This window comes from Artibeus jamaicensis, unplaced genomic scaffold (assembly GCF_021234435.1).
Source record: "Artibeus jamaicensis isolate MK-2021 breed Jamaican fruit bat unplaced genomic scaffold, CSHL_Jam_final contig_233, whole genome shotgun sequence".
Classification (NCBI taxonomy): Eukaryota; Metazoa; Chordata; class Mammalia; order Chiroptera; family Phyllostomidae; genus Artibeus; species Artibeus jamaicensis.
The window spans coordinates 55,655,912-55,680,836 of NW_026521486.1; the positions used below are offsets into that span (position 1 = coordinate 55,655,912).

The 24,925-nt window shown below is 40.4% G+C and overlaps 1 protein-coding gene and 1 pseudogene across 2 annotated transcripts; one reads left to right on the forward strand and one right to left on the reverse strand.

Moving 5' to 3' along the window:
* Window positions 1-2,755: 2,755 nt before the first annotated feature.
* Window positions 2,756-16,420, forward strand: ATP23 (ATP23 metallopeptidase and ATP synthase assembly factor homolog). 2 transcript variants are annotated; one of them, XM_037165788.2, is made up of 6 exons: window positions 2,756-3,088; window positions 5,870-5,915; window positions 6,591-6,672; window positions 10,295-10,432; window positions 12,972-13,055; window positions 15,978-16,420. In XM_037165788.2, the coding sequence occupies exons 1-6, from the start codon at window positions 2,908-2,910 to the stop codon at window positions 16,179-16,181; spliced, it is 735 nt and encodes a 244-aa protein (XP_037021683.1). In that variant the 5' UTR covers window positions 2,756-2,907; the 3' UTR covers window positions 16,182-16,420. The 2 variants fall into 2 exon arrangements, with proteins under 2 accessions (XP_037021683.1, XP_037021684.1); XM_037165789.2 differs by lacking the exons at window positions 2,756-3,088; window positions 5,870-5,915 and adding an exon at window positions 6,830-7,008 and having other exon boundaries at window positions 6,590-6,672.
* Window positions 11,434-11,773, reverse strand: LOC119064219 (60S ribosomal protein L36a-like; annotated as a pseudogene).
* Window positions 16,421-24,925: the final 8,505 nt, after the last annotated feature.

Genomic DNA, 24,925 nt, shown 5'->3' on the forward strand with positions numbered 1-24,925 from the left:
AATTCTCAACGTACATTTTCTGAGAGGAGGCAGAAAACTAGAGAAGTGACAGTAAGAAGCTAATGGGCCACACATTGCATTTCCCTGCAAAGCTCAGAGAGGTGTAAGAGGTTGTGACCCAGACCCCCGGGGCAGGCGTTCCCGCAGGACGGGACTGGATAACCTCTGTACTAGGGCAATCACCTTTTAAAAGAGCCCTCTTGCCCTCCTCACTTGTCCCAAATAGCCTCGGAGCACTTCAGCCTAACCTGCTAACGGCTCCTGCTAACGACTCCCAGAATCGACAATTGCTCTCCGTTGCCCTGGTAACAGGCTGCAGACACCCAAAGCCGTTTCCATAACTCTTCCCAGAATGCCGTGCGCCCCTCCCATTAACTTCCGGTTCGGAGGGCGGACTCCCCCGGATGTAGAGGTCTGTCACTCTTATCCTGGTCCCAGTGTGGCGTGTTCCTGCGAAGGGCTGCCAGGATTGTTTTTTTAATCAACATTTAAAATGAATTACACCTGAATTAAAAAATTCAGGCAAGCCGAATTTTTGTTGGGTTCACTAAATGGATCAGATATTAGCTATTAAAAAGCTGAAAGGTGTAAAGCAGTTTAAGATTATTTGCAATGTCATTCGTTGCTGTGATATATTTTTAGAACTTTAAACAAATTCCTATAAAAAGCAATTAGTTTTGCTCAAAAAAATGAAGGCAAGCACAAAACCCCAAAACAGTCAAATTTTACCCATCAGAAACAACCATCGTGAACATTTCGGAGCAGTCTTCAAGACCTCTGTTTACAGTAAAATGTCAAAAAGGAATCACATTGTATATGCTAAAAGAAACTTATGAACACATTGTATAGCACATTATACATGCTAAAAGAAACTTACGAACACATTTCATTTAGAAAACACACTTCAACAACATGGCTACATGTATTACATGTACTTCTTATTGGACACTTAAACTTTTTGCTTTTAATTAGTGCTGCAATACAGAAGTGAAAATCTTTGGAGCTTAGTCTTTCTTTGCCCACGCTTTCATTTCTTCCTGGTATTGAGTTTTCTCTTTTAACTTAGGCATCTGGATTTGCATGTCCCTACCTTTCCCTGATGCCTTCCCATTTCACCCCTATGTCTTGGTACTGTAAGAGGAGAAGTTACACACATGGCATGCGAAGCCTACTCATTTTTTAAATGTTTATTTTTCTGGTTATAAAGGTAATACACACTTATTGTAAAAATATTGAGAAATTCAGAAGAATATAATTCAGAAGAATTTGAATTCTCTTCAGAAGAAGAGAAATTCAAAAGAATATTCAGAAGAATATTAACACCTAGACAACTATTGATCATATTTTGGCATAAATTTATTCTAGATTTTTCTGTTGCCTTCAGAATGAGTATTGAAAACATGTTTGCTAATTTGGTAGGGAAAAAGGTCATTTTTTAATTTGCATTTCTTTGCTTGTTCATGTAGCTGAATGATATTTCAAATAGTACTTCCAATGTTTATAGGCGATGGTCCATTTCAGGTGACATCTCTCCAGCCTTCCTTGAGTTTTCCATACTAAACACACTAACGTGTAATGGGTGTTCATATTTTCATAGTATTTCATTCATTATTCAATAAATGAATAATCCTAGCATCCCATCCAATTTAGATATTAAGCATCTGTGACACATAAAGACACTTACTGCCTTTATTATTTAGGTACATTTCTTAAATGAACCACGTACACGATCCTCTTCAACCTCAGCAATTGTTATTCTGTTTTTGTTACCATACCCGACTCATCATAGTAGGTGCTCAGTAACTAACTGTGTGGGCTGAACTGAATAATTTAGTGTTAAAAGAGAAACTTACATAAATTAAAACCCGGCAGGTGTGACGAAAGCCATAACAGGTACGAAAGTACTTTGTACATTGGGAGGTCAGGAGAGATTAATTTTGGTTATGGTATCTGGGAATGCCCTGTGGAGCTGGTAGATTTGATCAGGATCTGGATAAGGACGGCGGAAAGGAGCTTAAAGATGGCAGAGTGTGAGCTATGGCTTGGAAGTAGAAGTTATCACGTTGTGTCGTTATCAGATTTGATGGGGCAAGACAGTAGAGTGGGGTGAACGAGCCCAGCTGAAGCAGGAAAAAAATAGACCCTAAAGTATGAGGATTTTGATATGACTAGTCGTCATAATTGCAGTTTTGAAACGCATCTGAAAAATACTGCTTTCAATATGGCTTGGGGCGTCCGGGAAGAGGTGGGACACAGGCTGCAATAGCCTGCTGGTGGAAACGACCGGAGCCTTCAGAGGGAGGAGGAGACGGAGTGGCGAACACTGGCTACGAGGTGTCCACGCGGAGGCCGGGCTGCGACGCTTACCGGGACCGACCCGCAGCAACCCTGAGGGAACACAGCGAAGTCCACTGCAGCCTCCGCACAGCCTGCAAGCCGGCCCCCAACCTAGCTCCTCCCACCGGCGCGCAACGTCTTTCCCGACACCTTTCGCCCCGCCCCGCGCCATTTGCCCCGCCCCTCCCCTTCGCCCCTCCCCTCCCCTCCCCTCCGCTTCGCCCCTCCCCTCCCCTCCGCTTCGCCCCTCCCCTCTCCTCCGCTTCGCCCCTCCCCTCTCTTCCGCTTCGCCCCTCCCCTCCCCTTCGCCCCTCCCCTCTCCTCCGCTTCGCCCCTCCCCTCTCCCCCCGCTTCGCCCCTCCCCTCCATGCCTTTGGCCCCGCCCAGGTGTCCCTGGCTGGGCGGTGGAGCCCCTGGGGCCCAACCTCTTCGGCCCCGCCCAGTGACCGTCGCCCGGCCCGCGTCAGATCGGCCACGCGGAGGGAGGGCCTGGGCTGTGGACTTGGCGAGAAGGCGGTTACCTGTCTCGACTCACCCCAGGAGGAAGCGCCGGCGAGGTCCGCGGATGGCATGGCAGAAGCTCCGGACGGGCGCGGGCCGGGCCCCGCGGCGGGAGAGCGGCGGCCGCACGTCGCGTGCCAAGCGTTCCCCGAGCGGCTGGCTCAGGGGAAGCCCCAGCAGGGCTTCCTCGCCAGCTTCTCCACTAACAACCAGAGCTGCCAGCTCATGCTTCTGAAGACTCTGCAGACAAGTAGGAGCTGATCCCGAGGCTGGGGTCGGCGGGTGACGTCTGAACCCGGCGGGCAGGGAGGGGCCTGGGCGCCACTTTTTCGGGGGGCCCGGGTTTAGTCCCAAGTGAGGCCCTGGCCGGGTTTTGGCCCCTCAGCGCAGAGGCGAGGCAGATTCGCCAGCAGGGGGCGGGAGTGGGGGTCCGGGCCTCAGTTTCCTTACGGTAGGGGGCGCCGAGACCCCTGTCCGCACTGCTGCTGCCTGTGCAGTGAACAGGGAGTCGGACTGGGAGTTCGTCCGTTTCGGTCTCACTCGCTGGTCTGACAGAGAATCTGATTTCTTATGTAAGATCTGCAACGATATGGGAACTTCAGAATCTGGGTGAAGCAGAGTTTTGAAGAGACACGTTAATGAAGACATCCTGTTGGCAGTGCCAAAGTGACACTTTCACAAACCGGCCCTTCGTTGGAAGGGGGCCTTAGCCTTCCCACGTGGGTGGGCTTCAGAGTGTAGAAACCCCTGAAATGGACTGTGAAATCGTGTGCGTATGCCCGAAGTGCAGTTTTTTGGGTAGAGTTTTTAGCTTCGTCATATCCTCAAGAGGCCCAAGACCTCACAAGGGTTAAGAGCCACAGCTGTGGGTTCAATAAGCAGGTAGCACAACTGCCTGCCCACCAATTTCTCTGTTCCCAGGGTCGTTGCACTAGAGATTTCTTGACTTTTTTACATTGACATAGACTTCCTAATTTTACTTCTGATGCATTTAGAACTCAAAAGTCTTAAATGTACTTGTCCGACAGTAAAGCAGGTTACTCTTTCATAGTTGGCCAGTCACAGTTCAAAAATCAACAACCTGGCCCTGGCCGGTTAGCTTGGTTGGTTAGAGCATCCTCCTGGTATGGCAGGATTGCAGGTTAGATCTCTGATCAGGGCACCTGTAAGAATCGATCAGTGAATGCGTAAAGAAGTGGGACAACAAATTGATGTCTGTCTGTCACTTTCCCCCTTCCTCTCTCTAAAATAAATTAAAAACAAAACAAAACAACAACTCAATCATCCACAGATTTTCTGACTTTCTTGAGATTACCTGCATGTAGGGAATCAAGGGAGGTGGGAGGAAGAAGGGAAGTAGGGGGAATGATGACATTGTATTTACAATATCTACTGAATAGCTCCTAGGTTCTGGTGTGAGAAAAACACTAAGTGGAGTAAAGCTCGTCCTTGCCTTTAAGATGTTTCAGTGGAAAACAGTGGAAAGAACATGGGAGGCAGAGTTAGACATTGGTTCAAATTCCACTCCCTCTCTCTGTTAGGTGTGCAAGAGTGATTGATTTACCTCTCAGATCCCCTCTATTCCTATCTGCAAAAAACAAAGGTGTAGGGCGGAGAAGTTAGTTAAAAACACCTCTTAGAGTTTTGAGGAATAGAATTTATGAATGTAAAACGTCAGCATATTGGGAGCTGAATAAAGGGTAGCCATTCTTGCAATGGAAGAGCCAAGCAGCGAAGGAAAAAGTTGAGATAGGATGTGAGGTGCTGAATACGAGCCCCAGTAGGAATGAACAGGGATCAACCTTCCAGGGAGGACAACTGGGAAAACCTGTTGGTGGTATTAAAGCATCAGCCGGCAGCTTTGAAATTCTATACCTGAGGCAGGCGTGATGGGAGAAACACGCATCATCCCAAGGACCATGGGAGACCTTTCTTTTCCTTTTCTTCAAAGCACATTGATTCTAAAACTCTGCAGGTCCTTTCTGAAGCACAAAACCCACTGTGCTCCCTGCAATTTTTTTTCAGTAAGGGGACTATAGGTTTTTGAATATATTTCAACTGTGTAAAAATCTCCTAGTTGCTTGAGTAATAGTGTACTTGATATGGTGCCAGACACCTGATATACACTAAATAGTACTTTTCATTAATGATAATTATTTTACTGTTAACACTCTTATGAGGAGACAGGTTAGGAAAGCAGTAATGTAACCTAAGTTTATTATCCCAATTACTATCCTTTAACTCTACTGTTTTTTGAGCTGCCCAGAGCATGTATCGACAGACCTCTGTTGGGACAGGTTATCTGTTCTTTGAGGCTGCTGGTCTGTTGTATCAAAAACTAATTGTTGGGAAAACCCTTTCTCATACTGAGTTGAAATCTGCACCATGTGACTTCTACCCATTGGTCTGTGGTCTGCCCTCTTAAGAAATATTGACTAAATCTATCCCCACAAGGTCATCCCTTCAAATACTTGAAGCTATTGTGGTCCTAGTTAAGTCTTCTTTCTTTTTTCCAAATCCACAAATTCTTTCTTGCTACTTACTGAATGTAGTCCTATATCATTCTAATTGTTTGCCCTCGTGGAAGAGCTACAGTGGGCAGGTCCCGTGTACAGCGTGGAACTCAGAATGGGACACTGTGTTACCAGTGTGGTCTGACCAGGGCAGACAGCATGGGGCTACTGACTGCCTTCCTCTAAATCTGGGCACTGTGCTGCTCTTTGTTTCTACGGAGATGGCCCACATTCCCTCAATCTTTGATCATTTAACTAAAAATGGCCTTTAAAAAACATACTTGATATTGTCTAAGATGTTTGGTAGTGCCCATCGAGGTATTTGTATCAGTGTTTCATCTCATTAAAGACTTGCTTTCATGTTAATTTAAGCTTGTCTTTTCTTTCTAATCAATTTTAATACAGTGTTACTTCATTAAGATTTGCGAATTGCTTTTTGATAATATACTGCTCTTTGGATGATTTAATTGGCCATTTTGTTCAATTAGCATATGTAATTGAATCACTATCTTTTTTAGATCCATATGTCAAACTTCTACTTGATGCCATGAAGCACTCAGGTTGGTAAGTAAATCTTTTTGAAGTCTGCTCTGCATCTGGCTGCTAAAAACAAACCCCCCCTTAAACTGGAACTACTTATATTTCACTGTAGGCCACAAATCCTTGGTAGGTGGTAGTGATTGGCTGCTTCTCTGCAGACGAGCCTTATTCTTCTCAGACATCTGCTCTAACTCTGAATCTCTGGCTCTACCATTCACCTTGGTTATTTAGTAAAGACAATGCTGAAAATCCTTCTGTAAGTAATTACTAAACTGGCTTTTCCACTCTGCCAGCCTCAGCATTGTCCTTAATGGAGAAGAAGCCTCAGCCTGTTATGTAGGAACTGTTCAGGCATTGTTTAGCTTTGAGGGGATTAGAGAACGTGACTACTGAGGCCCACTCACCATGGTGGCCCAAGGGCAGGAACGCCATTATACTTCTGCTGTGGTTTTAATTAGTAGACCAAATGCTTTATGCAGTCATAGAGTTCATAGGATTTAAACTCGGATGGATTTTAGAGACAGTTTCCTTATTTTAGAGGTGAAAAAACAGTCTGGAAGGTTTTATGTTGCTTTCCCAGTGTTTTGTGTGTGTTAGTGGTGGAGGGGATTTGGTGCAGGTCTCCCGGCCTGGGGCTGTTTCTCTGTGCCACATGCACGAGGCTCCTGTACATTGTCTCTAATCGCTCTTGCCTTTCAGTGCTGTTAACAGAGAAAGACACTTTTCCTGTGAAGATTGTAATGGAAATGTCAGTGGCGGTTTTGATGCTTCAGTGTCTCAGGTAGGAATTTTTGCCAAGTTGCTTTCTTTCCTTCAGTTCTCCTGATGTTTGCTGAGGACCTTCTGCATTCTGGGGATTCTGTTAGCCAGACTCTGTGTGGGATTGTAAAAATGAATTGGTCATTGTTCTTGCTCTGAAGGCACTTCCACCCTCACAGGGGAGATAAAAGATGAACACCGGTGGGCGTGGTTGCTGCAACGGGACAGTGATGTGATTGACTGAAAGAGGCCAACAGATTCAGCCAGAGGATGTAAATCCTCTTCAGGGCAAGGAAGACAAAGACTGTTGCCCAAACAGGGAAGCATGAGCAAAGGTGGCATGCTGGGAAAGAACCAGGTATATTTGGGGAATGGCATGTTGTCTCATTTACCGGAGGACAGGAATGCATGGCAAATAGGGGAAACAGGATTGGAAAGAAGGGTAAGCCATATGGTGGGAGGTGTTGAATGTTAAGCTAAAGAGTTTCACCTTTACATGGTGAGAAGTGATACATACCTTTGAAACTTTTTGATTAGTGGACTGAGAGTTCTCATCTGTAAAATATGGGTAATGATTGTATCTATCTTATAGAATGGTTAGGAGAATTAAATGGGACATTTCTTGTAGAGTGCTTATCATAGTAAGCACAGTAGCATTCAATACATGTTATTAGTTTTACATCATTAGAGGGTTTTGAGAGAATCTCGGAGGTGGTAGATTATGTCATGTGATGAGGGTAGATGAAGATGTTGTAAGTATACTGTTTCTTTGACTGTAACCTACATCTAACTGCACTTAATTGTTTCCTGATGGAGAATTTTATGTGTATTTTGGTTATTTGTAGCTGTTTCACAGTAATCATGGGAAAAAGCAGTGTAGCGCAGGGGTGAGGCATCTGGGCTTTGGAGTCAGATAGACTTGAGTTCAAATCCTAGTTCCCCTGCTCATTAGCTGTGGAGCTCAGGCAAGTTATTCGCCTTATTCTCAGCTTCCTCATTTGTAAATCGGTAATCACAGTACCTACAGCTCTCAACGTGGGTCTTGGTAAGTTCACTGCCCACCCCCCAACCTTGGAGTTAAATTGGACATTTTGAACCCTCATGTTCCTTCTCAGCAGTTTTGAACACAGTGAGCACTCTCTTTTTGTTTTTTTAACATTAAAATTTGTATTGCGAAGTATCTCATTCATACAGAAAGTAAAAAATCTGTACGCACACTGTCGGTCATTATAGAGAGTGAACACCTGTGTGCTGCCACCCAGATGTGAGAGCCAGAGCGTTGCCAGGACCCGGGAAGCCTTGTGCCCTCTGGGACCACGTCACCTCTGCTTCCTTATCCTGACTTTTGTGACCATGCTCTCTGCTTTCTGAAGTACTTTACCATGCATACAACCCAACAGTGTGCTATTTAGTTGTCTGCTCTTAAGGTTTATTCATGGAATACTTTGAGTTATAGGTAATAATTTGTAGTTTTATGAAGTCATATGGTATATAATATTCTGTAACATTTCTTTTGTTCAACATTGAGATTCTTCCATGTTACTGTGTATATCTCTGGTTAAATTTAGTGTCATTGTGGGATAGTGCTCCATTGCATGTCTGCACTGCAGTTTACCCTGTCTAATATTGGTTCTTTCCACCTTCGTTATTTTGGACAATGCTGCTATGAATATTTTAAAACTTTTCTCTTGGTGCACACATGCAAAAGTTACTCCAAGGTGTATGCCTGGGAGTGGAATTGCTGGGTCATATGTTACACATGCATTTGACTTGAGCAGGCAACACCAACCACTTTTCTTCCCATGGTGTCTTCCCATAGTGCTCTTCTGGTTGCTTTTCTGCTAACCCACTTTTCTGTCAGTCCTTAAATGTTGCAGTTCCTTAATCCTTGATGTTAGATCCTCTTTTCTTTTATTTTTATTTTTACTCTGTACTCTGCAAAGGGGAACTCATTTATTTTCCTAGTTCAGAGCTCTCTTTTGAACTCCAGATCTATACATCCAAGTGCCTACTTAATGCCCACACTTGGGTTTCTTAAAGGTACCTCAGACCTGACTGTCCAAGTCCACATGGATGATTTTTACCATCCCTTACCCCACTCAACCTGGTCTTTTTGTTTTGCATATTTCAGTGAATGGTACCACTATCCATCCTATTAACACAAACCAGAAATTAGGGGTCATTTTTGGTACCTCTGATTCCTTTCCAATATTCTATCCATAACTACATTTTATCTAATTTACCTCCTAGAAACCATTTTTGGCTCCCATTATTGTAGCTCAGTGCCATTACCTCTTGCCCAGAATGCTTCATTAGCCTTTGGCTAGTCCCTCTGCATCCAGTTTTGGTTGTCTTCCGCTTATTTTTCCAACTACAGTCAAAAGGTAAAAACAAAAATAAAGTGAAAGCACCCCCTGCCCCATTTCACTCCTGCCTTTCAGTGACTTCCCATTGCTCTCAGGGTAAAGACAAGGCCATCAGTTATTTGGCCACTGCTGGCCTCACCAGCCTCATCTCATGCCTACCCCCTCAGACTCTGTGCTTCAGCAATGGAGGCCTGCTTTCAGCTTTTCAAATACTCTGTTCCTTCAACCCTCTCCAAACCCTTTGCATAGGTTGTTCTCTCTGTCTGGCATGCTCCCTACCCCACTCCTCAAATTTAACTCCCATTCATCCATCAGATCCCAGTTTAAACATTCCTTCTGCAGAGAAGCCTTTCCCAAACCTCCAGACTAGATCAGGCATTCCGGTCGTGAGTACTTTTGACAACCTGGGGTTTGCTTCGTGACATCTGTCATTGCATGTATTTTAGCAATTTGGTATTCATTTTTATCTCTTAGTAGATTATAAATCTAATAGGTCTCAGTAAGTATAATTTGAGTAAATGGATGTCGAATGAATGTACATGAAGTATCTGGCGTATGAGCATGTCCCAGTGCTGGCACATAGAAGTACGCACTAAATTGTAACTGTTATTATGAGGATCCCACACATCTCTATTATTCTTGAGAGGGTCCTGCTCAGTGGCGTTGGTTTCTTGCATTTCTTTCTGAAGGTCTTTCTGAGGATTTTTCCTGGCAATTCTGGCAGAGTGGGACAGTAGTGGTCATTTATTGTTGATTCATTGTTCACTCAAAAACTCAGTAAGAGGCATTTCACATATATTCTCATTTAATTCTCACAGCTCTGTGAGGTAGGTACAATAATCTTCTCCTTTTTTATCTCCTTAGTTGAGGAGACTGAGGCACAGGGAGATTAAGAAATTTGTCCCAGGTCACCAGTTAGTAAGGAATGTGGCTAGAATTTGACTCTGCCTGCTTTGTTCCAAAGTCCATGCTGTAAATGCAGTGCCTTGGAGTTCAAGACACACTGATAGTCCAGTGAGGACAGTAGGTGAATTCGTGTCCTTAATCCAAGTGCTATTATAGTCCAGAGAGAAGAGAAGGGACAAGTTCGTCATTGGGAAGGCTTAATGGAGCATGTAGTTAAGACTGGGCCTTGATGGACAGGTAGGTCAGTGGAGAAAGGTGGGTAGAGGTAATACAAGCAGGTAAGTCCCTCTCATGCAAGAGAAGGGGTGGAAGCCATTAAATGAGAGTAGATTTTAGATGTAACCAGACTTCCCTTGTTTTGGTGCCTCCTAGATTGTTTTGTGCCAGAATAACATCCGCAGTCAGGCCCACATGAACAGAGTGGTCACCCACGAGCTCATCCACGCGTTTGACCACTGTCGTGCTCACGTCGACTGGTTCGCCAATGTCAGACACTTGGCCTGCTCAGAGGTGAGTTGTATTGTAGAAGAGATTGGTTTTTGTTTTTGTTCTTGCAGAACACTGTGCTTGAGCAATTTATTCAAGTCTAAATTACTATTTAAATGTGCTCTTTTTCTTACAGTTACAGTTCCACTTTAGTCCTGAATTTCTGTTTCTAACTATTGAATACAAGTTTTGAGATACAAGAGATATTTTATCTATTTACTGTTATTATTATTTATTAATCCTTATTGAGGATATGTTTACTGATTTTAGAGAGAGAGGAAGGGAGGGGGTAGAGAAACATCGGTGTGAGAGAGAAAGGTCAATTGGTTGTTTCCCATATGTACTCTTACTGGGGATTGAACCCATAGCCTAGGTATGTGCCCTCACCAGGGGTTGAAGTTGCAACCTTTTGGTGTAATAGGATGACTCTCCAACCAACTAAGCCACCCAGCCAGGGCGATAAGAGACATTTTAATGTTTTTTTAGAATTACATTAAATTTAATCTTTAAATCCTTTTTTTAAATTACTGTTGTTTTTTTTTTAATTATGTGGTTAACATCCATAGGTCTAGTTCAAGCTCATTTCACTTCAGTTTTGGAAATGTTTTATCTATTCATACACATTTATTTTTCCTAAGGTCTATATAGTCATTTTATCTCTACATACAAACAATCCTTTCTTTGGTTTATTGGTGTCCATTAAATATATAAGCTAGTTTATGAAAACATGGTTTCTATACTTTCAAAGTTTTTATATTCAAAAATACGGTATACTTTAAAAAAAAATTTAATTATTGTTCAAGTACAGTTTTCTGTTTTTTACTCCTGCCCCAGCCCAACCCCCTAAATTTAATCTTTAAATCTTAATGACAGTGATGATTAACTTCAATTATAATAACAAACTGCTTCTGACAGAATAAACTATAATATAAACAAATAAGGATAGTTAACATTCACAGAGGGCTGCATGGTACTGTTCTGTTTGTGGATTATTTTTTAAGTGAACATATGCCCAAGATTTGTCTTCATAATAAAACAAAGTGTGAAGCTGAGAACTGGATCACATGGCCCTTTCTCTTCTTATCTCCTCCCAGTTCAGAATGCTTGCATCTCTTCATAGCCAGCATTCTCTCGCATGTGCAGTTGGGCTTAATGCATTCAAGCCTCAGCACAATCTTCTTTGTAGTTGTAGCCTTTCTGTGGAAAATCGGCTCGGTCTGCCCACCACAGCCACTCTGCTTCCTGTCATAATGCCACCGTCCCTGCACATCGGAGAACCCTTGCCTTCTGTACTGTTACTTTGTGGGGTAGATGCTTGCCACACTTCTTATGGGAAGTCTGGTGGGTTTTAGGAACATTCACCATGTTTGCGAGAGCACTACCAGCACAGAAAGTGTTTGTGGATTCTTGTGTAATTCTCACAACAACCCATGGAAGTGACTGCTATTATCCTTATTTTATACCTGTGGAAAGTGAGGCATTTGTCCAGGTTGAACAGGTTAGTAAGTGGGAGAGGCAGGATTACAACCAGGTTCTTAACTGGTTTTTTGTACTGCCCTCTGTAGGTAAAGCTCCTTTCTTGCTCTGGCAGGGGTGTCTGACCTGTGGCCCAGGGGCCACACGTGTCCCAGAATGGCTAAGAATGCGGCCCAACACAAAATCGTAAATTTACTTAAAACTTTTTTTACTCACCAGTTTTCGTTAGTATTTGTGTATTTAATGTGTGGCCCAAGACAACTATTTTTCTTCCAGTGTGGCCCAGAGATACCAAAAAGTTGGGCAATCCTGCATTTAGCCTAAAAATACAACGTAAGAAGATATTTATTATTGAGCACTTTGGGTTGCTCTTAGGAATATAAATATAAATATGCCCCTAGAGAGACCTAATTATTTCATACTTGCATTTCATTAGAGAGTGCAATGTGCTGAGATGTTAAAAAAACTCATAAATTTCAAGCTTATGCTTTACAACTTAGATTATTTTCTCTTTCCCTTGAAATTAATAAGTGATTCCACTACATGTAATTATAACTCATATTATTTGGAGAGTGGACTGAGTCCTGGATTTTTAAATAGGTCTCTCTCTTGGGTGTTAGGAGGATTAATGCCTGTTAGCTATAGTGTGTACATGCCTTGAGCTCTTCAGACGAATAAGGCCATATTATTGTAAGTAATACAAAGTGAGTCATTCTGTTTGCAATGAGTTAGCAAAAATGTGGCCAGGTTAGCAGTAGAATATATGTGGGTAGTTCCCAAGATTTTTTCATCTGTGGAAGCTGCTTTTTACTTTAAAAATGTAGTAAATTAAAAAAATATGTCCTGTTCAGGTTGTAATACAAACCCAGCCCAGTGCCTTTGGCACTGTCTGATGTAGCTCGTGGATATTTGCTCTCGTGGGAGGCAGTAGAGTTTAAAATAGTCTTTAAAAAAAAGTCTTATAGTTTCTTTGATCTCCTAAACACATACTAATTTTATAATCTTTTACATTTAAAAATTGGTTCATATAAAATTATAGAGCATGAGCACTTACTTTCCTTTCATTTGCCTTCTGTCTTTGTGATAGGTTCGGGCTGCTAACCTTAGTGGAGACTGCTCTCTTGTAAATGAAATATTCAGGTTGCATTTTGGACTAAAACAACACCATCAGGTAAAAACTAACATGAAATTGCTTACCTTCAAGAGTGTGAAGAGTGGAAATAATGAATATAGAAATGAGAAGTACATTTAGTATTTGAAATTTGTAAGAACTACTCATATGAAAAGAACAAATTATTTTTTGTTTTTATTATTTTTTAAAATTATATTTTATTGATTATACTATTATAGTTATTCCATTTTTTTTCTACCCTTTTCCCCCTCCACCCAGCACCCCCCACTCCCTCTGGCAATCCCCACACCATTGTTCATGTCCATATGTCATGTGTAAAACTTCTTTAGCTACTTCATTTCCTGTACTGTACTTTACATCCCTATGGATATTCTGTAATTACCTATTTGTACTTCTTAATCCTCTCACCTCTGCATAGCACTCCCCACACCTACCTCCCACTTGGCAACCATCAATGTTCTCAGTATCCATGATTGTCTCTGTTCTTTCTTGTTTGCTTAGTTTGTCTTTTCGATTCAATTGTTGATAGATATGCATTTGTGCCATTTTATTGTTCACAATTTTGACCTTTTTAAAAAAAAAATAAGTCCTTTTAACATTTTATGTGATAATGGTTTGATGATAATGAACTCTTAGTTTTTTCTTGTCTGGGAAGCTCTTTAAGGGCCCTTTGATTCTAAATGATTGCTTTGCTGGGTGTAGCAATTGTGGCTATAGGTCACTGCTTTTCATGACTTTGAATATTTCTTGCCAATCCCTTCTATCCTGCAGTTTCTTTTGAGAAATCAGCTCACAGTCTTATGAGAACTCCCCTGTAGGTAACCAACTGCTTTGCTCTTGCTGCTTTTAAGATTCTCTCTTTATCTTAACCTTTGGCATTTTAATTATGATGTGTCTTGGAGCGGGCCTCTTTGCATCCATCTTGATTGGGATTCTCTGTGCGTCCAGGACTTGCATGTGTATTTCCTTCACCAAATTAGCGACATTTTCTTTCACTGTTTTTTCAAATAGACTTCCAATTTCTTGCTCTTTCTTCCCTCCTTCTCATGCCCCTATGATGCAAATGTTGTAACACTTAAAGCTCTCCCACAGGCTTCTCACACTGTCCTTGTTTTTTTTTTTTATTCTTTTTCTTCTTTTTCTGATTGGTTTTTGATAGCTTATGTTCCAAATCATTGATTTGATTCTTGGCTTCATCCACTGTACTGTTGTTTCCTTGTAAATTGTTCTCTGTTTTAATTAGTGTCTCTTTCATTTCTGACTCGGTCTTTTTTATGCTGTTGAGGTCCTCACTAAGTTCCTTGAGCATCCTTATAACCAGTGTTTTGAACTCTGGATCTGGGGGTAAGATTGCTTATCTCCATTTCATTTAGTCTTCTTCTTTAGTTTTGATCAGTTCTTTCACTTGGGCCATGTTCCTTTGTCTCCTCATTTTGGCAGCCTCCCTGTGTTTGTTTTTATGTCTTAGGTAGAGCTGCTTTGACTCCCTGTCTTGGTAGTGTGGCCTAATGTAGAAGATGTCCTGTAGGGTCCAGTGACACACAGCCTCTTCTATCATCCAAGCTGGGTACTTGAGGTGCACCCGTCATGTGGGCTGAGTACACCCTCCTCTTGTAGTTGAGCCTTGGTTGCTGTTGGCAGGTCAATGGGAGGTATTTACCCAGGTCAGTCAGCTGCAAAGACTGGCTGTGACCACTGACCACCAACCTCTGCCCTCCATGGAGGGTCAGCTGTGCAGGAGCAGGGTGGTGGTACTCTGACATGGTCTGTAGCTGTCCACTGGGTGTGAAGGCCCTGGGGTTTCCCCAGTGGTGCAGGCCAAGGTCAGCCCTCATCTGTGTTTTGCCTAGTGCCACTCTGCCTGAGCTGTAAAGCAATTTGAGATGGCGGCTACTGTGCTGGTCTAGAAGATTCTCAGGTGGAGCCAAGCTGTGAATCTAGGCTGACTGCTGCTAACACCATTCCTCGGGCCACTTAGCAAGAGTTATAGGGGCTGTTGTTTGTTTGAAAGGATTCAGGAAGTTGTACAGCATGAGCCAAGACCAGCCATTCTTATGGAAAAGCCACTGGTAACAGTCTAAGGTGGCATGGAGTGTCGGGGGATCTCCTGGGTGAGGCAAACAGTGTCAGCCAGGTTGATGGAATCTCAGAAATGCATTAGACTTCCAGTTCTGTGGCTCCGTAGGGGGAGGGTTCAGAAAAGGGACAATGGCCTCTGCCCACCTTTCTGTCTGAGAGAAAGCTGTCCCCCCAGCTTTTGCCTTGTTGCCAGACACCTCAGTTCCTGTGTGCCACTGGTGCCTTTCAAGCTTCTTCCCTGGTGCTGAAGCTCAGAGAGCGTGAGTCTGAGTAAGACCAAGTGTGAGTTGTGTAAGAGGGATTGCTTGGGACCATAGCTGTTTCTTCCTCTTATTTAATCTCTTCTGTTTGTGCAGTCAGAGTTGTGGGGACTTACCTTCCTGCTCTGGAACCCTGAGCTGGGGGCCCTGGTTTGGGGCTGGGACTCCTCACTTCTAAGATTTCCCTCCCTAATTTTTATCCATCACACATGGATGTGAGACTAGCCTGTTCTGTGTGTCTTCTCCTCCCAGCTGTCTGGATGGATGTGGTTTCTTTAATTCTGTAGTTGTCAGATTTCCACTGAACTTGATTTTGATGGTTCTGAGTGATGGTTCTATAATTTAGTTGTAATTTTGATGTAGTTGTATGCAGAGGCAAGCCATGTTTATCTATGCTGCCATCTTGACTGGAAGTCAAGAATACAAATATTAAGCCAAATAGAATTTAGTTCTGTTTTAAAGTATGTTACATTATTTAAGAGTTATGTTTCTTCTTTGGAATGACTGAATGAAATAATAGGCAACTGAAGTTTGATTATGATTCAGACACTATATAAAATGTTATTATTTCATGATTACATGTTCATATAAAATTAAGGGCACATACTTTTTTCCCCCTTAGACTTGTGTGAGAGACAGAGCCATCCTTTCTATCCTGGCTGTTAGGAATATCAGCAAAGAAGTAGCTGAAAAGGCTGTTGATGAAGTTTTTGAATCTTGTTTCAATGACCATGAACCTTTTGGAAGGATCCCACATAACAAGACTTATGCAAAATATGCTCATAGAGACTTTCAAAACCGTGATCGGTATTACTCAAATATATGAAGACAATGACATTTTATGCTGCAGAGCTTCAGTGATCATGGAGAAAATATGGTTCTCAAATGCACAAATGTATGAAACATAAACAGTAAATTAAATATGGGTAAAACGAAAGGTGCTGATTCTAGCATATGATCAAAAAAGTAAGTGGTGAAAAATGAAACTGCCTTAAACTCCAAGGCAAAATTGTATAGTTTAGCATTTGGTATGTAAGGCAAATAAAATTACATTTTGGTATTTTCTATGTTGTACTTGTGTTTTTTACTATTGTGATTTATTTTTTATTACTTTTTTTTTTTAGATTTGATTAAGAAACCTGTGAAGTGATATTGTATGATGTTGATAGGTGACTACTATTGGTATTTATTTACATTAAGTGTAAAGATGTAGGGAACTGCTTCGCATGGCATGGAAATGTAGCTCAGTCTCCATGTGGAAACCAGTGGGGAGTGAGTGGCACACAGGACCACACCCATGGAGAGGTCTTCCCATGGGGAATCAGGCCTGCATTGTACCTGGACTGCTATGAGACTTGCTTTTGCTAAAACTCCCTTATCCTGAATTGAGGCACAAGTGCTTACTGTAAGTTCTTAAAGTCTGTGCTAAACTTCCCAAGTATGGAGTGTGACCGGTTCAACCACTTTTTCCCCTTGGTCTGCAACACCCTTCTCTTTGAAGTAATTAGCAACATTCTTTCCTTAGTTATCTGTAAAAGGTAATCCCCTGCAGTTAACTTATACACAGTAAATGAGGACTACTGTCCATGTAATGTACCCAGAAAAGCAATAAAAGCTGGTCCAGGTAGGGGCCTCTGGCCCTCTCACCCTCTCTCTCTCAGAGAGTGGCCATGCTGTTCCTTTTTCTCCACAGGATTTGTGTAGTCCGTGTGTATTTGTTCTCTAGCAGCCACAATACACACGGATCCTGCAGGTCAGGATCAGCCTCAAAAAAAAAAAATGTACTGATGTCTTTATAGGACATTTATTGTGATGTCGTTATGATCAAAACATATAAGGAATGAAAGCTGGAAATAATTCAGTCAGTGATCAGTGCTTTCCCACTCTCTGCTCTTCTTTCAAATATATGTGGAGTCTGTGTGGCTTAACTTTCTGGGCACAGTCTTGATTAGGTTTTCCCTTTCTTTTAAAACTTCTTTAGGATTGAGCGCAGGCCTGTGAACCAGAAGATCGCAGTTCAATTCCCAGTCAGGGCACATGCCTGGGTTGCAAGCCAGTTCCCTCCAGGCCAATTCCCAGCAGGGGACACACTAGAGGCAACCATACATTGATGTTTCTCTCCCTCTCTTCTTCCCCTCTAAAGATAAATAAATAAACCTTAAAAAAATAAAATAAAACTTCTTTAAAGTAAAGGCCAGTGCATTAAATTTATAATGCAACTGAACTTAATTTTTATATATTTATAAGATTTTTCACATAATCGTTCTTAAATCTCTTGTCAAGCCCTAATCTGAGCATTGAATTCAGAAAACCTGGCCATTTTATCTGTCTCCCTTCACAGTTAATTCATCCCCCAGCTTTCCCTGCAAACATCTCTTGGCTTGTGTCCAGACTAAAAGACAGTAATGCCTGCGTGTAATGGTGGCTAATTAGTGGTTTAAAGATAAAATATAGAATCCTGCTAGCTTCATTGAGTTAAAATTTGATTAAATATAAATTATAAGGTGATAACTCAAGCTCAGGAACTTATTAAACATTAAAACATGGTTCGAGGATTCCGGGAAGATGGTGGAATAGGAAACAAGAGGAACCTGTCTTTCCACCGAGACAACATTGCACTGGCCGGATCTGTCTGATGTACATATTTTGGATTTCTAGATCTTGTCGAAGGCTTGCAACTTCCAGGGGGGTCTTAGGTGGTCTATTGAAGTTAATTTTGATTAATTTCAGCCCTTAGCACAGTAATGGCTCCCCATCTTCCACACTGTGCCATGTGGCAGGCAGCTCTGCGTGTTTTCCCGGAGCAGGTTGTACAAAGGTTGTGGGAGCCAGGTTGGGCAAAGAAGCACCCCGTCCTCCATGCATTTGAGATCTGCTCTGATTGCTGATTGCTGCTGCTTTTCACAGATCTTCAGGCAAAGAGATGGTGGCATTGCTGCACTTCCCATTTCTGCAAACTACTTTTCATCTGGCTGAAGTGACCTACAGGGTATTTAAAGGGCGGATGTCTTCTTTTCCTAGTAATATTTATCTCTTCCCCCTTTTGGGAGCCAGACATTGAAGACTAGAACATTAAAAAACAATTGCATATACAGGGGAAATTCGAAAGGTGCTATACATGCCTAGGAAAAAGTGCAAGCTCAGAAAAGAGCCAGGAAGACCTTAAATTTCTACTTCAGGCAGATCTTTGACACAGAGGCAGCCTGTAACAACATCCCCAACACCCTCCCCCAACACAACAAGAAATCCCCCAAGCCCCAAATAACAGCAAAACCTAGGGAAGGGGGAGAATCTGGTCTTCAGAGTTCCCTCATCATTAGATTCAAATGTCCAGTTTTCATATAAACACACATACACAAGGCATACAAAGGATACACAAGGCATAGACAGAATGTGTCCTCAAAGGAAAAAACTCTGACAAAGTCTTTGGAAAGGAACTGATGGTGGATCTACTAGACAAACAATTTAAACAATTGTTTTAAAGATGCTGAAAGAACTAAAGTAAGATGTGGAGAAAGTCAAGAAATGATGTGTGAACAAAATGGAAATATCCACAAAGAGATAGATGACTTAAAAGGTAAACAAAGAAATTCTGAACCTGGAAAGTAAAATAACAAATGGAAAATCTACTTACGGATTCAAAGGCAGATTGAATAGGTAGAAGAAATAATTAGTGAACTTGAAGATAAGACAATGAGAAATTACTGAGTTTGAGAATCAGAAGAAAAAAAAAATCAAAGAAAATGGAACAGCCCTGGCTGGGTACTTCAGGTTGTTTGGGCATCATCCTGATATATACCAAGGTTGTGGGTTCGATCCTCAGTCAGGGCATATACAAGAATTAACCAATGGATGCATAAATAAATGGAACAACAAATTGATGTTTTTCTCTTTCCCCTCCTCTCTATAACAATAAAATTTAAAAAATGGAATAGCCTAAAAGACCCGTTGGATACCATCAAATTGAACATTTGTATTGTGAGAGCCCTGGAACGAGAAGGGGGAGAGAGCAAGGGACAGAGAGAAGATTTGAGAGATAATGGTTTGCAATGCCACATTTTGTTTTGTACATATTTTAAGATAACAATATATTTAAAAGAATTATTTGTTTATGTTTTGGAAAACAATGTATACATAGTTTTCTGAAATAAAAAACTAAAAGGGTGGGTGATAGAAGTTTAAAGAAGCAGAATTTTAGGGTGTTATAAAAGTTATGCTGGCATAAATTCAAAATAGAGTGTTAAAATTTTAGGTTCTTAGATATAATCCCCATGGTACCACAAAGAAAATAGCCATTGAATTTACCAAAATGAAATGAGAAAGCAATTTAAATGTTTCACTACAAAGAATCAGCTAAACACAAAAGAAGAGAATAATGCAGGAAATGGGAGAGAAAATCTGCAAGGTATGTAAAGAAAATAGCAAAATGCCAAAAATTAATCCCTCCTTCTCAGTAATTACTTCAAATGTAAATAAATTAAACTCTCCAATTAAAAGATAGATTGGCAGAATGGAAAAAAATGTGATCCAATTATAGGATGTTTACAAAACACATAAGATGCAGACACAAATAGATTAAAGATGAAAGGATGGAAAAGGATATTCCATGTAAATAGTAACCAAAAGAGAGCAGGGGTAGCTATACTAACATTAGACAAAATAGACTTTAAATCAAGATTACAAGAGACAAAAACATTATGTGTTAATAAAAATTCAATTGAACAAGAAGATATAGCAATTAGAAACATTTATACACTAACGGATCACCAAAACATATGAAGCAAAAATTAGCAGAATTGGAGAGAGAAATAGAAATTCTATTCAATACAGTAATAGTTGAAGACTTCACTACCCTACTCTCAGTAATTGATAGAACAGCCAGACAGAAGACAACTAAGGATATAGAGGACTTGAATAACATAGGAAGCCTCTGAGACCTAACAGACATGTGTGGAACACTAGACAAGAATAAAAGCATGCTCATTCTTCTCGGGTGTACATGGGACATTTTCCAAGTTGACCATATGTTTGGCCAAAAGTTAAGTCTCAATGTATTTAAAAGATAGATATACATCTCTGATCATGAAGGAATGAAGTTAAATCAATAACAGAAGGAAAATTGAAAAATTCATAAATTTGTGGAAGTTAAAGAACACTTTTCATTGTTTTAAAAATATTTTATTTATTTATTTTTAGAGTGAGGGGGAAGGCAGGGTGTAAGAGAGGGAGAGAAACATCATTTGGGAGAGAAACATCGATTGGTTGCTTCTCATATGCGCCTGGATTGGGAACTGAACCCATAACCCAGGCATGTGCCCTGGGAATCAAACCAACTACCTTTCACTTTGCAGGATGATGCCCAACCAACTGATTCACACTGGTTAGGGCTAAATAATACATTTAAACAGCCAGTGGGTCAAAGAAGAAATCACAAGGAAAATTAGAAAATATTTAGAGATAAATAAAAATAAAAACACATACCAAAATGTATGGGACATAGCAAAAGCAGTGGTGCTAAAGGGGAAGTTTATAGCTCTACATGTTTATGTTAAGAAACAAGAAAGATCCGAAATCAGCAACCTAACTCTACAACTTAAGGAACTAGAAAAGGGAGAGTGAACTAAATCCAAAGCTAGTAGAAAGAAAGAAATAATAAAGATTTGAGGAGAGACCAGTGAAACAGAATTAAAAAAATAGAGAAAATCAATGAAGCAAAAAATGGCTTCTTTGAACAAATCAAGAAACTTGACAAACTTTTAGCAAGATGGACTAAAAAAAGATAGAACTCGAGTTACTAAAATTAGAAGTGAAAGTGGGGACATTACTATTGATGCTACAAAAAATAAAAAGGGTTATAAGTGAGTACTGTGAACAACTATATATCCACAAATTGGAGTACAAAACCTACCTACACCAAACCATGAGGAATTAGAAAATATGATTAGGCCTATAACTAATCATAGTTAGGAGATTGAATGAGCAATCAAAAGTCTCCTGACAAAGAAAATCCCTAGCTTCAGTGGTGAATTCTATCAAACATTTAAAGAACACCAGTCCTGCTCAAACGTTTGGAAAAATTGAAGAGGAAGGTACACTCCCCAGCTCATTCCATGAGGCCACAGTTACTCTGATATGAACCCCTGACAAAGATACTACAAAAAAACAAAACAAAAACACAGACCAATATCTCTCATAACATTGTTAAATTGCCCCCCCCCCAAAAAAAAATGCTAGCAAACCCAAACCAGCAGCATAATAACGGCATTACACACTATGATCAAGTGGGATTTATTCCTGGAGTGCAAGGATGGTTCAGCATCTGAAAATTGACTAATAAAAGATACCATATTAACAATGAAGGAAAAAGACCTCATAGTCATGTCATTGATGCAGGAAAAGCATTTGACAAAATTAAACACACTTTCTTGATAAAAACACTCAACAAACTTGGAATAGAAGAAAACTACCTCAACATAATAAAAGCTATAGATGGAAAACCCACACTGAATATCATACTCAACGTGAAAGACAACAATTTTCCTCCATGATTAGGAACAAGGCAAGAATGCCTGCTTTTGTCACTTCTATTCAACATGTGACTGGAAGTCCTAATAGGCAAGTAAAAGAAAAAAGCACCCAACTTGGAAAGGAAGAAATAAAAGTATTTCTCTTTGCAGAAGATACAATCTTAAATGTAGAAAACACTGAAGATTTCAGACATGTGTGCACACACACACACACACACAGACACACACACACACAACTGTTAGAAGTAATAGAACCCAGCAAAGTAGCAGGATAGAAAGTCAACACAGAATAATCAGTGGTATTTCTTTACAATTAAAAAACAACCTGAAAAGACAATTAAAAATTATTCCATTTACAATAGTATAAAAAAGAATAAAATACTTATGAATTAACTATCCAGAGCATGTAAAAGACTTCTACAATGAAAACGACAACTTACCATTGAAAAATAGTGAAGCATAAACGGAAACACATTCCATGTTATTTGATTGATTGGAAGTCTTAATATTGTTAAGACGTCAGTACTGCTCAGAGTGATCTACAGCTTCAGTGCAATCACTATCGAAACACCAATGACTTTTTTCTTGCAGAAACAGAAAAATCCATCTCAAAATTTACAAGTAATAAACCCTCATAAATATGATTACATGATTTTTGACAAGAGTACCAAGACCATTTAATGAGGAAAAGACAGTCTAAGATGGTGCCTAGAACACTGGAAATCCACATGCAAACTAAGGAACTTGGACCTTTATCTAACACCATATACAAAAACCACCTCAAAGTGAATCAAACTGCATCAAAGACACAGAAAGTAAAAAGAGCCATTGATGTCTTTAATAAATTAGACTTCATTTAAAATTACCTAAGTCTTTACAGCAAACTCACAGTTAGTAACAACCACACCTAAAACAAAAGCAAACTAAGAGGACAGCTAGATCAGGAGCAGAACCATAGAAATGAAGATCACATGGAGGGTTAGCAACAGGGGAGTGGGAGGAGGAGAAGGGGGGAGAAGGTACAGAAAATAAGTAGCATAGACAGTAGATAGAAAATAGATAGGGGGGAGGGTAAGAATAGTAGGGGAAATACAGAATCTAAAGAATTTGAGACAGGTGTTCATGAACTGAAGGGGGAAATGGTGGGGGAGGGGTATGCAGGGTGGAGGGGAATGGAGGGGGGGAATAGAACAAATGTAATGGCATAATCGATAAAAAAGTTAAAAAAAATAAAATTACCTAAGTCTTTAGACTTAGGTAAACTACGGATTTGAAGAATATATGTACTTATCTGAGAAAGCCTTCTTATGTGAAAATATAAAGCTTTATAACTCAAAAGACAAACTACCCAATAAAAAATAACACAGACACTTGAACAGACACTTTACAAAGAATGACACATAACTGAACACATGATCAATGAACACGAAAAATGTTTACTAACATGAGTCATCAAAGAAATGGAAATTAAAACCATGAGAAACCACCGCATACCCACCAGAAATGCAAAAAATTTAATAGACTGCTAGAAAAATTTATTAGGGTGTGGACAAACAAAATACTCATACATTACTGGTGAGAATGTAAAATAATTTTGGAATAAAGCCTGGCAGTTTCTTGTAAAGTTCAACATATACCTACCCTGACTCTGCTACTCCAAGTGAGGTATTTTACTTAAGAGTAATGAAAACAGATTCACAAAAAGACTTGCACAAGAAAGTTTATAATGGCCTCATTTATGAAACCTCAAAACTGAAAACAACCAAACATCTACCAACAGAAGAGTGGATGCACAAACTGTGGTGCAGTCAATCCAGGGCACACTTTTCAGCAATAAAAAGGAATGAATTACTGATGTACACAATTAAGAAGAAAGAAGCTCACAGACGTTATCCTGAGTAAAAAAACTTAAGATACAGAAGAATACTTATTTGATGGTTCTTTTCATTTGAAACTATAGAACAGGCCAAACTAATCTATGTTGAGAAAAATCAGAGCACCAGTTGCCTGGAGGGTGGGGGAGGGGACAAAAAATTAGGACAAAGGGGAAGGAACTTTTGGAGGTGATGGGAGTCACTTCATTGTGATGAAGGTTACACAGATGTACCCATTGTTAAAGTTGTCACTTCATTGTGATGAAGGTTACACAGACGTACCCATTGTTAAAGTTGTACAGTTGATATTTGGACATTTACCTTAAAAAAAAAGAGCTGAATGGCAGGTGAAGAGTAGGTGAGGGTATAGATTAAACAAGGCTGTACGATGTTGATAATTGTCAAACCTGAGTGTTGGGTGTGAGGATATTCATTATAGTATTCAGAGTACTTTGTACATATTTGAAATTTTTCATAATTGTTTTTTTTTAATTGGGGGAAAGGAGTTAAGATGAATATGCACCGAATTCTAAATGCAATAATGATTTTTAAAAAGCTAAAATCATGAGAAATGGCATTACTACACAGTCTTCCTAGGCAGGAAATTGACTGCTAAACAATTAGAGAACCATTGTTTTGTTCATTTGTGCCCTTGGGAGAGAGAAGGAAGGGCAGGCAGAAGAATGAAACAGGGTGATCTTAGTCTGCAGAAATTAGACAACATCATTTCAACTACTCAACTCCCCCTTCTCAGGGGAGAGAGATATCCAGCCAAGATGTTAGCAAACCTAGTTATTTGTTAATTAAACTCACTTCAGAACAATACCCTGAGTGTATATTTAATGTTAATTTATCTTGATACTAATATTGCACTTTCATTCTTAAACTTTTTTTCTGAATTGAAAATATTTGAGAAGCAAGAGCCTGCATTTTTGGCATTATTTTCTTTCTTTTTGACCTTTTCTGCTGGTTTCTGCTTCTAACTTTGACAATGCAAGTATTAGAGTTCCAAAAAGCAGAATTTGGTTCTATGGAAATTACCCAATAGAATATTTGGGATTAAATAAGGACAATATTGTTCAGTGAACAGGTACAATTGCTGAGTTAAAAGGACAAAATTAGTCCTGTGACGTCCTAAGTGGCAAAGGCCAGCTCCTCCTGAGTGCTAA